This window comes from Rhinolophus sinicus, chromosome 16, assembly GCF_057876585.1.
Source record: "Rhinolophus sinicus isolate RSI-liver-muscle chromosome 16, RSI-T2T, whole genome shotgun sequence".
Taxonomy (NCBI): domain Eukaryota; kingdom Metazoa; phylum Chordata; class Mammalia; order Chiroptera; family Rhinolophidae; genus Rhinolophus; species Rhinolophus sinicus.
In genome coordinates, this window is record NC_142516.1 from 107,288,415 (window position 1) to 107,306,423 (window position 18,009).

The following is an 18,009-nucleotide window of genomic DNA, read 5'->3' on the forward strand; positions in this document are numbered from 1 at the left end:
GTCTGTAACATCTGTTCACCTCCACCCAGTGGCCTTGAACACTTTCTTTGTGTTCACTGCTGGTGGCTTTCTCTATGATTTAATTTGTGAGAAGTAGAAAGGACTCCTGCCAAAAGCTATCTGCCCTGTCAGCCTGCCATGACGGAGTCATAAATGACTCCTTTGAGTAACGGAAATGAAACCTGGAAGCGGGTTCCACTCAGCAGGCCTGCAGCCCCCTCCTCTGAGAAGCCTCACTGCGTGACCCCCCCGCCCCCAGCCGGAGGGCCTGGGCCACGGAGGGCTGGGCTTGCTGACCCGGCCTGCCTGGCCCCACTGCACCGCTTCTCCCTACCAAGGAGATGGCTATGTTTTGTTTTCTGCTTCAGCCTGTGTGAGAGACGATTCACCTGTATGATTTAGATGTTAACAGAGTCACGTGCAGGAGGAATAGCTAGGCTAAGTACTCTCCTTTAGGACACAGCCAGCTGGGAGATGCTCTCTAAAAACTCCTGCAGAAATAGCACAGTCTTTTGCAACAGGCCTTCCTGGGGCTTTTCTACCTTCTTAAAAATCTCCCTCATCCAAGTTCACAAAACAGGCCCTTCCCCACCCTTCTCCCCAAGCCCACCCACCGCCCAAAGGAGCAGATCTGAGGTGTCACATGTTTCTGTGTGGGGTTTTTTTTGCCTCCTAGGTCACCAGATTTATCATTCCGAAGGACATGTAACTTTTCACATGAAGCAAGCGTTTCTCCTCCCTGAGAAGCAGTCGAAGCAGCTCTCGTTCTAGCTACAAGCAACGTATGATCCTCCGACTTCCTAGCCAGCTTTCTGAGGCCCTTCCTGTGTACCCTCAGTGTCCTTTCAGGCCAGCAAAGAGAAACACAATAATAATCTGTTAAAACAATAACAGACAAATATGTAAGTTATATGCCCGTGTGTATGTGTGTGCGCGTATAACAGTTTTATTAAGAGAACTGGAATTAAAAGACTCCCAAAGAGGTTCAGTCACTTATCCAAATTCCCAACAAGTCCATGCAAAGTGGAAAACAGATGGCAAATCTCCCTTTTCTTGAGTCATTAAACCACACTGAGTGCCAGCTGACACCAGTGCCAAGAGAGTCAGAACGTATCCCACTGTTTGCGAGTCATTGTTCCCGTAGGTAAACATGGCGCCAGGAGCTCCTTGCCCCACTCATACAGATCCCACCACAGGCCTGTTGTTAACACATGAGCCACTGTCACTCTCGTGCCCCAAAGCCCTTCAACAATCCAGGTTCCCACCCCAATTCAGCAAAAGCACTTTGGGGCCTAGTGCAGTAGACTTCTTCTGGAGATGTTACCCCATCCCCACCCCTCTTCGTAACAAATGCATAACTGAATCCTTATCCTGGGCCAGGCACTCTTTGTCCCCTGTGGCCTTGACCCCATGAGCACAGAGAACTGAGCTAGGGGTAACACCTGACCCAAGCTGTGCCTGGCCAGCCCTCCCACCAGGAGTGTGGAACCGAGGGCAGGTCGGCTCAAAGGCAGCCATATTTGGCCCACATGCTTGGAAGAGCAGAGAGAGCCTGCCCGCAGAGAGGGGAGAGAGTGACAGTTGTGATGACAGTCTATGGACCACAGACCCAGAGAAACAGAAAAGGTTTACCCACTTCCTCACAGCTCTCTTGTTCTGTCCCTGATCCTCCCAAAGCATGGCTGTGCCTCTTCCACTGAGTTCTGTGAGGGCTGCTCTTGTATCCCACCAATAAATAATCTTTGTGTAATGGTCTTGAGTGGGTTCCTGTTACTTTTAACCGGACAACCCTTAAAACCCTCAGCTTATCTTAGCTACAAAGTTCACCAGTTCCTCGGTGCTAAGCAGCTACATTTTTAAATAAGAATACCCCCTGGAAAGGTTCAGGCAGAGCAACATTGGAAAGGGCTAATGGTGCGTTTGGTCATTCAAATCTTAGTGTGTTTGGTAACTTCCTTTCCTCCAAGACAGACTAGCTAAGATCGGGGACATTTGGGGGATTCATAGTTTTGATGAGAAAATAAAAAAGGAGAAACTACTTTAGATTACCGTCTCTGGGGAGAGGGCAGGCCTGGGTGTAGGCAAGGCACTTTCAGCTACTAGAAAATGTGCCCAAGGTTAGCCCTGCTCCCAGTAATAAGGAAAATAATTCATTATGACTCATTAGTATTTTTAATTTACAGAATGCCTTCCTTCCAAGGAACTCATTATGTCGATGGAGGTTCATTATGAGAAAGAGATTTGGGAGTGGAATTTATGCTGGACATAGTCTTCTAAATATGGCAACAAAGACCTTTATTACGTGGGTACATGACTTGAAGCAAATCTCTCTCTATAAGCTAATTAAGAAGGGATGTGAAACTGTGTCAAGCCCGGGTAATGCTGAGAGAGAGCTGTGGAGCACTCTTAAAGCATTACTAAAACCGTGTTTCCATCCAAATATTAAATTCACGGTGCTTCCGAAATCATACAGTATCTTGGGTATGACATATTTTAATAGCATTAAAGTTAATTATTGTTTGATGAGAAAAAATACATTGCAATTTTTATATTTAGCTTAGGAAAACTGATTGGAGATTCTAATAAGAAACCTTCAAAGCCAGCCTGAATTACAGCCACTTTGGTTACTAGCCAATGGATATGTGCTTCCACCAATTGTATTATTTGCAGGAGAAAATAATTGTCCCTCTACTCTGGGAAGTTACTGGTGTAGATTTTAAAGGAGCAGACAGCTGTGTGGGTGCATACCATTTGATACTTCTCCATTTGTACAGTATCACAAACATCCCATAGTGCGCCCAAGGGGACGCACACACTGACCTTAGAAATTATAAAAGACCATTTCAAAGATCACGTTACCTGGGGAAGCCAGCAGCACAGAGTCCCAGAGAAAATGGGGCATCAGGAGGCATTAGAGTCAGCAGCTTCTCATGGAATATTCTTGATTTGGGGTCAAACAGTGCACTGAGGGGGAGCCAGAACGTTCTCTTTGCCCCCAATCTCAACTCATGCCCCTTATCCAGTTCCTTTCATTCAGCAAGTATTTATCAAGGGCCTGCTAAATGTCAGGCCCAGTGCTAAGTACAGGGGTCCTTGGAGGTCCGCCTGCCCTCAGCACTCACCAGGCATTAACAGGCAGTAAGCCATTTGTTATGTAATTAACCTACTCACAGTTCAGGTAAGTGCTATGAAGAGTGCACTCAGACTGTTAGGAGCTCATGGGAGTGGGTCAGGGAAGTGTCAGTGTGCATTAGCAACCAGGTGACATCTGAGCTAAGATTTAAAGGAATAAGCTGGCAGAGTGCTGGGAGAGGGCTGGGAATGGGAAGGAGAGCGTTCCACGCCTGGAGCACAGCCTGTGCAAAGACCTATGGGTTGGGGGGCTCGACGGAGGGTGGCTAAAGCTGGGTGAGCAGGATGGACAGTGGGACCAGGTGAGGCTGGAGCCTGGAAGGCCAATGCCAATGACACTGAACTTTGATGACACCAAGGGATGGTCCAAAGCAAAATGAAATAGATACGTATTTTTAAGGATCCCTCCATAGAGGAAGGCTCTTCCTTTACAGAAGAAGCCGCCAGTGGAGGGAGGGCATGAGTGGGCACTGAGAGTCCTGGTGATACTGAGGTCACTTTAGGTCACTGAGGTGGCTTGGGCAGAATGGTAGCCTGGAGGTGAGAATCGGACAAAGTGGACGCATGTTATGGAAACTGACTCAAGAGCATGATAACTGATTGGATACAGGAGGTGAGGAAGGAGAGCTGTCAAGGAGGAGCAAGTGGGTGGACAGCCAAGCCCTCTGCTGAGGTGGGGACGAGCAAGTGAGAAACAGAGGGCTGAGGGAAGGTTAAGGGCTCAATTTTGGCCATGCTGAGTTTCAGGTATTTGAGACATGGACTTGGAGCTCAGAAGAAGGACCTGGGCTGGACTGAGATTTTTGGGAGCCAGGGCACATGGTGGCATTTGGGGCCATGGGCAGGGATGAGACCCTCATAGGGAAAGTGCAGAGGGAGAGGAGAGGAGGGCCCAGGATTGGGCTGGGAAGGACACCGATATTTAAAGGTCATGTGGAGAAACTGCAGTCAGCTAAGGAGCTTGAGGAGGAAGGAGCAGAGGTAGGAGGAGCCATGACCTTGAGCGTGGAATCACAGAGCCCATGCAGAGAGGGCCACAGGAGAGCATGGGTGACCCCGTCGAGTGCTGCTGAGGCGTCAGGTGAAACAAGTATGGAGGCACATCCTCTAGGTTTGGCAACATAAGCGAGACAATCGCCAAGGTTGGGGAGAAACCTGGAATGGAGTGGGATGCATGGAAATTGAGGACGTGGAGAGAGAGGTTGGCTGTGAGAAGATGAGGAAGATGGAGGAGGGTGTGGAGTAGGGCGACTGCCTGGTGCCTGTGAGCCCAGGGCTCTCCTGGTTTGCGCACTAAACATCCTGAGTGCTGGGAACCCACTTAGTTCTGGAAAAACCCAGATAGATGGTCGGTCACTTTGCAAGGTGGAGTCTTACAAAGTGCTTGTTCTTGTCTTTTTTAAATATGGAAATGGACATATGTGAACACTAGTGGAAAGGATCTGCCTGAGAGGAGAGGGGAGAGCCCTGGTCAGCTGCTTCTAGGTTACTCGCACATAAGTGAAAATGCTGTCACTTCCTAGTCTTCCCCAGGCTATCCAAGGGCTCTGCCTCAGGTGCTATAGCAAAACCAGTGTTTCTGTTGCAAGATGACTGAGCGTGCTCCCAGCTGTCACATCCGAGGGCGGCTACTACACCTGGGACACAATGAAAGAGCCTGCTTTATAGCAGGGAGAACTGGCGTGTGGCTACTGGGGACTCAGCTCATTAAAAAGCGTGAAGGTGCTTAATTGGGATTTTGTTTCCAAAATTGCCTAAATGAGTGCCTGGTGGAACTGATGTGAATAGCACTCCTTTAAAACACTCATTGAATCCCAGCCATATAACCAGATAAGGTTCTGGGCCCACAGGCCAGCATGAGCTCCAGCATGTCGCTGACTTCCCGGATTGGGGCCGGGGCTCATTGACTGCAGGAGGAGCAGTCCCCACATTGGTGGGGGAGGGCGCTCAGCCTAATGGGGGCTGCAGCCGCTCAGACCCCACCCTGGGAAGAGCGGGCAGGGCAGGTGGGGCCCGAATTCTGGGAGGTTTTAGTGCTTCATCCAAAGCAGCCTCTGTGACTGGCAGAAAACCAACAGCAAATGGGCAAATGAGCTCTGGCTTTTGGGTTTATTCATTCTCTCTCCTTAGGAGGACCAGGCAGACCCCCAGGGCAGTTTTAGACCAGAGCCTCTCTCAGGGCTCCAAAGTCCCCCTGCAGGTACGAGGGCTTCCTCCTTGTGTGGTTTCTGGAGCTCCGGACGCTATCAGTCTCCCCTGTTGCCTCAAATCTGCCCTCCTCACTCTCAGCCTATCAATCTGCTGGGTTAAATGTCTTAAGAATGAGATGAATAATGAGCTGGGGCTTGCCCTAGAAGATATTAAAATGTACTGTGAATAATTAAAATAGTGTGAGCTGACATAATAATTAATGGATCAGTGGAACAGACTAGAGCTCAGAAAGAGAAGCAACTTAATGAGAATTTGGTATGTGATAAAGATGGCATCGTGACTCAAGGAAAGAGAAGCTTGTGCAATACATAAGTGGTGCTGTAACACTACTTATTTAAAAAATTATATATACCAGGGATGCCAAAAAAATGTATACAAGTGAACACTTACGTCAACGTTGCTCAAGCAGCAATTCGCCATAATCAGAAGTGTCTGGACACTGATGGTAACCACTTCGAGCACCTCTTGTAATTGCAGAAGTCAAACGTGACTTGTATTCATCTTTTGCTGTCAGTATATATTGAGTATTACAATTTTAATATATTTTTTCCTTTCTTAAAACGTATCCTTTTTTTTGGCACGTGCGCGCGCGCGCACACACACGCGCGAAGTCTGACAATTCAGTTCACGAACTTGTTGCACCGATGTTGCTAACCTTTTTTTCATATCAGAGAAATTATTCATTATGAATTTGTTCCAATAGGACAAACAGTTGACCAACTTTACTATTTGGAAGCGCTGAAAAGGCTGCAGGAAAAAGTTAGACAACCTGAACTTTTCGCCAACAACTCATGGCTCTTGCATCACGACAATGCACCAGCTCACACGGCACTGTCTGTGAGGGAGTTTTTAGCCAGTAAACAAATAACTGTATTGGAACACCCTCCCTACTCACCTGATCTGGCCCCCAATGACTTCTTTCTTTACCTGAAGATAAAGGAAATACTGAAAGGAAGACATTTTGATGACATTCAGGACATCAAGGGTAATACGACGACAGCTCTGATGGTCGTCATTCCAGAAAAAGAGTTCCAAAATTGCTTTGAAGGGTGGACTAGGCACTGGCATCAGTACATAGCTTCCCAACGGGAGTACTTTGGAAGTGACCGTAGTGATATTCAGCAATGAGGTATGTAGCACTTTTTCTAGGATAAGTTCACAAACTTAATTGTCAGACCTTGTGTGTGCGTGTGCGTGTGCGTGTGCGTGTGTGTGTCTGTGTGTGTATATATATATATATATATATATATATATATATATATATATACATATATATGTATGGAGAGAGAGAGAGAGAGAGAGAATGAAGTCTCCTTACCTACCTGATACCAAAATTACTTCCAAAATGCATTAGCAAGCTAAGTAAAAGAAAATATTATACAGAAAGTATTTAGAGTACCCAGGGATTTTTTTTCATATAAAAATGAATAAATCAGTGTTAATGATAAATATATAACCTGACTACATAAAAAATTTAAACACACCAAAAACAAAATTAAAAAGTAATTTGCTAAGATGAGGGGAAAAGGCAGTTGTGATAAATGTACGAAAGAAGGCTTATAAATCAACAGTTTAAAGGAAGATGATCACAATAGAAAAATGGGCAAGGGACAAGAACAGGCAATTTACAAAAGAAATACAAATAGTCAATAAACAACCACCACAACCAAGTTCAATATCACTTACGAAAGAAATGCAAAAATAAATAAATAAATAAGATGCTATATTTCATCTGTCAGTTTTGCAAAAATCATTCTTTAGAGAATGACAGGACCCAGAGTTTGTTAAGAAGAGGAGAAATAAACACTTAGAGTGCTGAAGGGAATATAAATTGCTATGATTTTTCTAGAGGGCACTTTAGTGAAGGTATACCAAAAGTCTTAAAAATGCCAGTTCTCTGTAATTTCACTACAAATAATCCATCGTAAGGCAATAACCAAAGATGTACACAAAAATGTATGCACTAAAGTATTCATTGTGGAGTCATTTTCAATAATGAGAAATTGGAAACTAGCTAAATATCTCACAATAGGGTATTAATTAAACTGTGGAACATTCATACAACAGAATATATTCTAAATAGAAGTAACATTTTAAAGAATATTTAATGACATGAGAAAACATTTATAATATAATGTTAAATGGAAAAAATACAGGATGCAGAATGATATGTACAGTGTGGTTCCAACTGGGAGTAGGAGACATGCAAAGAAAAAGGCTTAGAGAAAAGTTTGGGGAATATAATCAATAATGTTGTAAAGATTTGGTAGGGTATCCAATGGACACTTGTCTTATTAGGGCGACCACTTCATAGACGGTGTAGATGTTTGACCACCGCACTGTACACCTGAAGCTGAAGCTGAGTAATACTGAATGTCAACTATAATTTCATATATATATATATATATATATATATATATATATATATATATATTCACAGGATGTAAAGTACAGCATAGGGAATAGAGTCAATGGAATTGTAACAGCTATATACCATTTCAGAGGGGTAGTAGATTGGGGGAGGGGGGTTATCACTTTGTGAGGAGTGTAAATGTCTAACTATTACATTGTTTTGTACACCCAAAACTAATAAAAATAATACCAAAAATATTAATAGTGGTTATATCTTAATGATGGAATTATAGGAGAGTTTTAGTTTTAGTTCCCTGTTTGTATATTTTTATTTCCCTATTTTCTAAATGAATACACATTTGTTTTATTAGAAAAAAAGCGATCTTGAATAAATAAATACCTCCTCCCATTCCTGCCCCACACAAATGAAGACCTAAGATGGCACCTGTTAAAATGCACAGATCCCTTGATTTGCTTAGCTGTGTGCTGTGACCCAAAAATGACAGAAAGGAAACAAACGTTTGGAAGGAGGGGAGAAGGGAGGAGTGAGGAAGGGATTTGGGAACGATCCAGAATGTGGAATGCTGCTGGACTTGCTAGGGTCCTGATAACACTCCAGTGTCCATTGATTTGATTGTTTGAAGAGATTGGAGGGGCCTGGGCACCTTGCGGTCCAGATTCCATAACTGGAGACGGGAACCTAAGCGAGACCTCTACATCAGATGTAGCTGGATGACAGTCTCGCCTTCTCTCTCCCTGGACATCTTCCTCTCTCTCTCTCCCTCTCACTGTCTTTCTTAAGGCAGAGGTAGTCCAGAGAAAATTCTAGAGCAATGATGAGAGTGGAGAAATAATGGGAACATCAATGAGCCACTAGGGCTGGCTGTTCATCTTTTCCCTCATGACTACTGCTTGCTGCCCAATTTTGCCCAGAATGAGACTCCCAAGAAACATGAAACCTGGCTCAGGACAGGAGTCCCTCCTGGGGCTGCCTTCCCTCACCCCAAGAAGCTCTTCTTGACTGAAAGTTTCTCTCCTTCAGCCTTTGAGTGGGTGGGTAGGCAAAGACCAGCCCCACATCTGCACAGCACAGCATGGAAGGTACCTCTGCATTTACTCTTCACCAACGGATACTTCTTTTTTTTTCTTTTTTCTTTTTTAGATTTTATTGGGGAAGGGGAATAGGACTTTTATTGGGGAACAGTGTGTACTTCCAGGACTTTTTTCCAAGTCAAGTTCTTGTCCTTTCAGTCTTAGTTGTGGAGGGCGCAGCTCAGCTCCAGGTCCAGTTGCCGTTGCTAGTTGCAGGGGGCACAGCGCACCATCCCTTGCGGGAGTCGAACCAGCAACCTTTGTGGTTGAGAGGACGCGCTCCAACCAACCATCCGGGAGCTCAGCGGCAGCTCAGCTCAAGGTGCCATGTTCAATTTTAGTTGCAGGGGGTGCTGCCCACCATCCCTTGCCGGAGTCGAGGAATCGAACTGGCAACCTTGAGGTTGAGAGCCTGTGCTCCAACCAACTGAGCCATTCGGGAGGTAGCTCAGCTCAAGGTGCCATGTTCAATCTTAGTTGCAGGGGGCACAGCCCACTATCCCTTGCGGGACTCGAGGAATTGAACTGGCAAACTTGTGGTTGAGAGCCCACTGGCCCATGTAGGAATCGAACCGGTAGCCTTTGGAGTTAGGAGCATGGAGCTCTAAACACCTGAGCCACTGGGCCGACCACCAACGGATACTTTTGAGCACCTGCTATGATGAGGCCTCGGCAGGGTGACCTGTGCTCAAAGCTGAAGAGAACACAGTCCCACCTTCCTGGAGTTTACTGATTGCTGAGGGAGGGTGTGGAGGAGAGACTGTTTAATGACGTGACAGCTGCCGGACCCTCATGCTAGGTCCAGGCCAGAACACAGATTGCTTCCCGTAAACCCCCTCAGAGGCTGTCCGACCCCTCCCATGGCACGCTGGTTCCTGCTGGTTCCTGGAACAGGCCTTTGCCCTTCCCCAGGCAAGCAGGTAAGGCATTTTCCCCTTATCTGGGGTGGTCATGCCCCAGTATTCCCATCCATCCTGCCCCGTCCTGTGTAACCCCTTAGCGCCTGCCACATGGCTCGGAGGACAGCCATGGCACCTTGGCACCACCCAAGACTCACCTTGTATGAAAGTTCCCTTAATAAACTCTTGATATAATGTTGGACTTGTCAGCCTCTTTCTCTGGTCTCCCAGCCCTGGGATGTTTACGTAACAGAGGGCACCTAGAAACAATAGTGATAAATAATCTGTTTCTTACAAACAAAGGGACTCACTGCATGCCAGGCATTGTGCTCAGAGCTGCGATGCTTTCTCTTTTCTTTTTCATCTATATGTGTCTATCTACACATATATACGCAACATTTTACTATATGTATTTATGTACAGTAAAATTCTGTGAGTGTGTACAGCTCTATGAATTTTTGCAAATGCATAGATTTGGGCAACTCTATGTATTAGATTGTAGTGTGATTCAGAAGAGTTGTATCACCCCAAATATTCTCTTATAGTCACCTGGTCCCTTTGTGGTTACACCTTTCTCCCACCCCTAACCCCCAGCAACCACTGAGCTGTTCTCAGTCCCTAAAAGGTTTGCCTTTTCCAGAATGTCATACAAATGGAATCATACGTATATCCTTCTGAGTCTGGCGTGACTTTCGCCAATGCATTTAAGATTCACCCACGTTATCGCAAACATTAATAGTTTGTTCCTTCTTATTGCTGAATAGTATTCTGTTGTATGGAAGTACCACAGTTTATTCATCAGCTGAAGGACATTTGAGTTGTTTCCAGTTTGGGGCAATTATGAATAAAAAATAAAACTGCTATAAACTTTCATGTGCCTGTTTTTGTGTAAATATAAGTTATTTATTTGGGTAAATAATTCACAACTCTTTCTTTAATCCTCACCTCTAACCTATAAAAGTATCATTATCCCCATTTTACAGAATGGGAACATGAAGTTTAAGCCATTTTCCCAAAGGCATAGAGGTGGAGGAACTGGATTACTGACCCAGCGTGCATCAGCTCAGTTCAAACAGTATAGATTGAGCTTCTCTTAAGGGTCAGCAGTGCCTGCTCTCGATGATTCAGGCTCTTTGCAAGAAACCCTCCTACCAACAGGTGGTTTCTAATTGTGCTAAGTTTGGTTCACAGAGGGTGTTGTCGGAGCGGAGAGGACGAGCGCTGGCCAAGCTCCAGGCTGGGGACATGCCCAGCTGAGTCACTGAGAAGGGCAAGTGAAGCAGAAAGGGAGTGTTCCAGGCAGAGGAGCAGCAGGGACAAAAGCATGGAGGCATACTGCTTGCTAGTGACATGTTTCAACACTAATGCGTTGATTGGCAGAGGATCCATGTAGGGAAATAATGGGAACTATGTTTGGACAGGTAGGTTGGGTGTAATAGCAAAGGCCTTCGATTCCAGGTGAAGGGATTTGGAGGTTAAAACAGTATTCGCTGACATCTCTACGGTACTTATATTTTCCAGGTACTGTGTTTCTGTGGGATTCTTGAAGGTTTGGGAGCTGGAATGAGGTCTTAGAGGCAAAATGGTGCATGGGTTTCCCAGTTTAAAGATTATTGATAAATTGGAATGCCTGGCACCAAACCCATTCAGTGCCTGCCTTGGAAGCACTGTTCTTTGCTTTCCTCTGAGGCTTCGTACCCTAGCTCCCTTCATGGACGAAAAGAGAACTTAACATATAGCTACTGAAACTGTGTATGTATGTAATACCCCCAGTAGACCCAGGAGCTCCTTTAATTTCTGAATCTTCATCACTGACCACAGTGTCTGGCACACAGTAGGCGCTCTATAAATGTTTATTGAACAAACAAGATTTTTTTTTTTTAATTTCAGGTGCACAAGACAAAGTAATACTTAGCCGTTTATCAACCCCCCTCCCCCCATCCACTATCCCCCTCTGATGTTGCCCAGAGCCATTACATTTCCACTGTCTCTGTTCCTAATGCTATACTCCGCTTAAACAAGATCTTTTATTCATTAAATATTTTGCTTAATAAACAGTTACCACATCAAACTCAGATGACCCATTTCCAAAGAATTAGAATGTAACAAAACAGACTGTTGTGGTAGGTTTTTGTTTGACAGTGTTCAAGCCCTGTTCATTGGTTAATTGGACGTTAGCAGATGTGAAGCAAGCAGGGGCTTGACATGTCTTGCACACTTGGGCTTCTCCCATTGCCTTGGAACATACTCTGGCCCCCCTAAAGGTCCCAGGAGAATGTGAGAATTTGAAACATATTCCAGACCTAACTTGTTGCTTGGAGACACCCCACTGAGCTCAGCTGAGCTCAGCCCACCTAGCAGACCTGCAAACAGTCAGCAATAAATACATGCTTATTACTGCATGCCTGCTTATTACTGTTTGTTATGTAGCAATAGCTGATACAACCCTATACTAAAAATGCACAAACTATAATTTTGCTGTCCTTTGTTTAGGAAGGTGAATCACAGACTCTGGTTTTAGACAGCCCTCAGTTTCCTTGTCTGTAAAGTTGTTATGAGGATTAAAGGAAATAATCCAAGAAAAGCACTTAGTACAGCCCCTGGCACATGGGAAGTGCTCAGCATGTGTTGTTGTTATTGTTATTATTATTTTTTTTCCTGGACCTTGGGTGTCTGCTTTAAACAGCAGTTATCATTGAGTGTGGAGATATGCCAGTGAGTAGAGAGCTTCTAATAACTGAATGTCAAGCAACGGAACACTTACACTGTACTGATGCATGCTTTTCCAAAATGACCTAAACTGCAAACCCCGCCTTCTGACAAAGAGCAAAGGAACCACTGCCTGTTTATTACAGTCAATTAATTGATGATGCAGCTGTCCTGGAGGAGGTGGAATCAGTGTCCTCTTTTGTGTCCTGTGATGAGAGAGCGTAAGACGTGGGTGAGAGTTTGAATCTGCTAACACTCAGGCTGTGGCAGCCTGCCAGCACAGCACTTAGCACAGCCTCCCCTGCCCTCCCATCTGTCTTCGCTCCTCACAGACTCTTAATGCCACCGAATGCTAACAGGCACAATGTATAGGATGGGAGAAGACCCAAAACATGAGTGAGAACAGCAATCGGATTTTGTCTCGTGAGGTCACTTCGCTTCCATGCGTCATCTACCCACAAATCTACCCAGGGCAGCTCATTTTGGTGTCACTGTAGGGTAAACTATGAAAATCTCTCCAGGACCAACCCACCCCACGAAAGGTTAAAGAGAAGTATTCCCACACTTTATCTAATTCATATACTATGCTATCTCCACAAAGAGACGTGAGTAGGCATGGGCTTTGACAGTATCTTGCATTCAACTCCAGCTTCTAACCCGTTAAGACCTGGTGATAAATTCTGCAAATACTGGTGTTGTCCTGTGTGGGGAATCTACTGATGTTTGCCTGGGGATTGGCACTGTTTCTCAAGGCTCAAATGAATCTTAGAAAATAGAAAACAACCTATGCCACGTTACATAATCGGGCTGGAAAAACATGTTTCGTATTAGAATGGCAGCCAGCAATTTCCTAGGACGCAGACAGAGGTCTGGCTTGTTCACTCGGCTCTGGACCTGCTTAAGGATGACAATGTTTTAACCTCTCTGTTTCTGCTCAAAGACACATTGAACTGCCCCTCTGTCACTGACACGCCTCTTTGTATAGTGGGCTCTGTCTTCCATTCTAGAGAGATGAATAGATATCAAAGCATGAGAATGATTATGCTTCTCAGAGAGGTTGGGGAGATCAATAAAATGTTTCTCACACAAAAAGGAAATGAAAATGAAGAGATATCAAGGTCCTTAGAAGCAGACCAAATCCATACAAAAGGACAACATAACCAGCTGTCTAATCAAAAAGGCAGTCCCTTAAAGCCTATGCTAGCTGTCTACGTTCTCTGTTAATGCAAAGGTACCAGACTGCCCTCTAAGTAGGGCCTCAGCCCTGGCCAGCCCTTCCCCCGGCAAGGCTGAGCACTCCCTTCCCAGCACTTATTTGACAATAATACAGTGCTGAGTTTGAGGAGGAAGTGCTGGGGGTTGGGAGAATTGCATCCTGGTTATGAACATGGACTGAGGAGGCAAATAGATTTGGGTTCAAATTCTGGCTCCTCCACTTGACCTTGGCCAACTTATGCAACCTGTCTTGGTCCTAGTTTTTATCTGCAATCTGTAGGTAGGAATACCTCCATAGCAGGGTGGTCATGAGGGTAAGTGACATATATACCCACCCCACTCATGAGTGCCCAGCAGGAAACACCCAGTTGAATTCTGCTGGGGGGAAGGGTGGGTGGGTGGGTAGGCAGCAGAACAACTTCTGCCTATGCAGTCCCACAGGACCCTGCCCTTCGAAGGGCCCTGTCACTACATTGAGATTCTTCATAATTGTTAAACAAAGGGCTCCATATTTTTGTTTGGCACTGGGCCCCACAAATCACGGAGCAGCCACCTGGGAGGCCAGCGGTGGCACTCTGGGGTCTCTGCCACCCAACAGTTACAAGGCGCCCCCCAGCATGGCCCCACATTCAGGTACTTTGCCAATGATACCACATTTGGAACAAAGTCAAAGATGGAAATATTTTGTACTAAACCTGCACCATTTCATAGCAAGCTTCCAGATATTTGTTTTTTTATTTTATTTTATTTTTGAATACAATCTCACCACTGGGGAGAAAGGTTCTTCCTCATTTCTGATGTTTCTTTCCTCCATCGGGGGGAATGCAGCACTCATCAATAATTAACTTAGTAAACTTGGGAGTGTGGGGGATAAGACAATTAATACTTTCCTCCCACCTTCTAAGTTCTTCTAGCTGTGCTAACAAGCAAATTACCAGAGACAGATTAACAAGAGAAAATCAGTTTTAATACATGCACATGGGGAATTCAAATAAGCATGAAAAATCCAAAGACAATCAGACAATACTGGGTATATATGACATTTTGGACGAACAAGAAAGGGGGTGGGAAGGGGAATTAGATTTCAGATATGAGAATGGGTGATTTACAGGTAGTTGAGGAAAAGCAGAACACATATGGGAGGAACATTCTTGCTGGCAACTCAGAAACACTGGGACACAGGTGGTACCTAGCTAACAGCCCCCCCCCACCCCATGCCTGAAGCCCTCCTACTTACATACTTAATTCAAATGAGGCTAAGGTGAACAGCCTAAGACTGCCATCCTGAAGCAGGTTTTTCTATCAGAATCTCTTGGGAAAGGGAGGGAGGGTCAACGATTCTTTCTGACTTTTTTTAAATCTTAACAAACAGCTTAAAATCAATATCTCAAAAAGCAGTTTCAGGGTGGCAAACTTTGGCTCCCTTCAGGAGCAATAAAGTGGGCATACTCAGCCCTGCTCCCCTCTTTCTGCTTTCCCTGGGGGGGAGGTGGTGGTGTCTGTCCTAGGCCAGCCAGCTCCAACAGGTGAGTCCAATTCTTGGGTTCAATACCAGGAAACCCATTTGCTTCTCACATTGAGCATACCCTTCAACTAGCCTTATCAAAACAACAGTGATATTTTGACTTGCGTCTATTACGCCATTATCTTACTCCTCAAGCTGTGCAGTTCTTGGCTGGGAAGAGCGTTGCTATATAGCGGACACCCTTAATGACCCCACAACTACATGAACCCCTGCCATCCATCTTGTGACTTAGGACAATATTTAACTAAAACACCTCATTAAAAGTTCAACTTACGGGCCGGCCCCGTGGCTCAGGCGGTTAGAGCTCCATGCTCCTAACTCCGAAGGCTGCTGGTTCGATTCCCACATGGGGCAGTGGGCTCTCAACCACAAGGTTGCCAGTTCAATTCCTCAAGTCCCACAAGGGTTCGTGGGCAGCGCCCCCTGCAACTAAAATTGAACACAGCACCTGCCGCTGAGCTCCTGGATGGCTCAGTTGGTTGGAGCACGTCCTCTCAACCACGAGGTTGCCAGTTCGACTCCCGCAAGGGATGGTGGGCTGCGCCCCCTGCAACTAGCAATGACAACTGGACCTGGAGCCGAGCTGCGCCCTCCACAACTAAGACTGAAAGGACAACTTGAAGCTGAACGACACCCTCCACAACTAAGATTGAAAGGACAAAAACTTGACTTGGAAAAAAGTCTTGGAAGTACACACTATTCCCCAATAAAGTCCTGTTCCCCTTCCCCAGTTAAAAAAAAAAAAAAAAAAAAAAAAAAAAGTTCAACTTACTATGAGGAAGTGGTAGAGATACTGGGGAGGATTTTAGATTCACTGCATCTCCAAGCTAAAAAGCACTGAAAAATTCTACTCCTGACCCCTTGGTTCAAGAAAGAGAACATCCAAATAGGCCAAAAGCCTGGTAATTTGGTTCTAAAACTTTAGTGTACATCCAAATCGTCTACAGGGCTTCTTAAAAAACAGATTTCAGGGCCAGCCCGGTGTTTCAGGTGTTGGAATGCCCAGTGACTCAGATGGTTGGAGCGCCGTGCTCCTAATGCTGAGGTCGCGGGTTCAATTGGGGAGGGGGTGCGGGGGGGTGGAAGAAGGGGAAAAAAAACCACAACAGATTTCTTGGCCCCAACCCAGAGTTCCACTAGCCTGGCATGAAATGAGTAGGCTGTTACTACAGAGCAGGAAGCAGACCCAGGTGTCCTATGTACTAACTGAATGCCCTTCTTGGTCCATCTTGTCTCACAGTTGCGCCCTCCTCAGCCCTGGCTGGAGGTTCCCTTGGCTGCAGCTTTTTTACTGGCACACTCCACCTGAGCCCAACTTACTCTTCCCACCAAAATGATGTCTATAATGAGCCTTGAACTTTCGAGAAAAAAATGCTTTAACAATACTAAGTATTAGAGTGTTTTATGAAGAAAAATTAACGCAGTGAAGGATAAACTTAAAGCAAATGCAATCATGCCAAGGACCAAGAGCCCAAAAAGTTGATCAACGTTTTTCTGATCCTTCTATGGTGTCATCTATGTCTGTTTTGCTAAAAACAAACAAGAAAACTGCATGTACTTACCCAGAGAGTTGGCAGCAAAGTTCTTTTCAAGTCCATCTTCTGTGAGCGCTCTTGTATTGACCATGCAACCTACATTGTTGATCTAGAAGTCACAGTTGCTATTTTGAAATAAAAGAAAATAGGGTTAAAGGACCTGTTTCCAAACCCCACACCTCCACTGCCACCACCACTCCCACATTTAAGTGACAACAACAATTCTACTCAACTGTGCCTTCACTCCAAACCCCTTCCAGGAAAATGCCACTCGTGCAGAAAACTCAGCCATAGAATTGTGCAGAGATCTCCAATTACGAGGGTTTGACCAGGCAACCTAGTTCATAATAAGGTGCTCTGGGAATTTGTCTAGACCAGTGCCATCCAGTAGAAATATGTAATTTTAAGTTTTCTGGAAGGTAGCCATAATAAAAAGAAACAGGTAAAATTCATTTTAATAATGTATTTTGTTTAACTCAGTCTATCTAAAATAGTATCATTTCAATATGTAATCAATATAAAAATATTAATGACAGGTTTTTTTTCACACTAAGTCTTCAAAATCAGCTGATTTTTACACCTATAGCACATCTCCATTTGGACTAGTTACATCTCAAATGCTCCATAGCCATAATGGACACCCCGAGACCAAACTTTGACCCCACAGGCATTGTGGAGCGCTTTAGAAACTATTTGGGTAGAGAAGCAGCTCCAAGTGAAATATCTGGGATGAGCAGACAGACACCATCCTACCTGCATACTCCTGGCTCTCTGTGGAATTCCACACTGTTACTAAAAGATGCACTTGTCTGCAGCAGGCATTCTTTGGGACAGCTTTTTAATTGCATATTTCCCTGAGCCTCTAATTTTAATACACTAGTCCCCAAATCTACAGCACTCAGGAATACAGATATAACAGTCATCATGTTATGAAAAATGGAATAGACTTATCCTCACAAAGTTCCTTCCTTTCCACAGATCTAACCAGCGTGCTTGTTAGATTGAATTTGGTGAGTAAACTTGATTGCATGAACAGGCCTCACCATAAAAGATTCCTACTAAGGGGTCACCATAAAGATCCACAAACATACTTATCAGTCCATAGCCACACAGATGAAAAACATATGCATGAGATTTAGCCTCTACTTATGTTTGTAAAGTGTACCCGAACATTGGGTTTATGTTCCTGCTTGAAATTTTCAACAAATTTCCAGATTTTCTTGGGATCAGACAAGTCCACATTGTGCAAAAGATGTTCTAAACCAGGATAGAAAAAAAGAAAGTTGTAAAGCTTTTTTAAAAAAGATGTAAGCTAAAGAAAGTACAAAGAAAAATAAAA

The 18,009-nt window shown here is 44.8% G+C and overlaps 1 protein-coding gene across 1 annotated transcript in view; it reads right to left on the minus strand.

Moving 5' to 3' along the window:
- DHRS12 (dehydrogenase/reductase 12) overlaps nucleotides 1–18,009 on the minus strand; it is a 33,709-nt gene that overhangs the window by 4,875 nt on the left and 10,825 nt on the right. Inside the window, 2 exon segments of the mRNA XM_088793431.1 lie at nucleotides 16,698–16,779; nucleotides 17,836–17,927. Of these exon segments, the coding sequence (XP_088649557.1) occupies nucleotides 16,698–16,779; nucleotides 17,836–17,927 (174 nt within the window).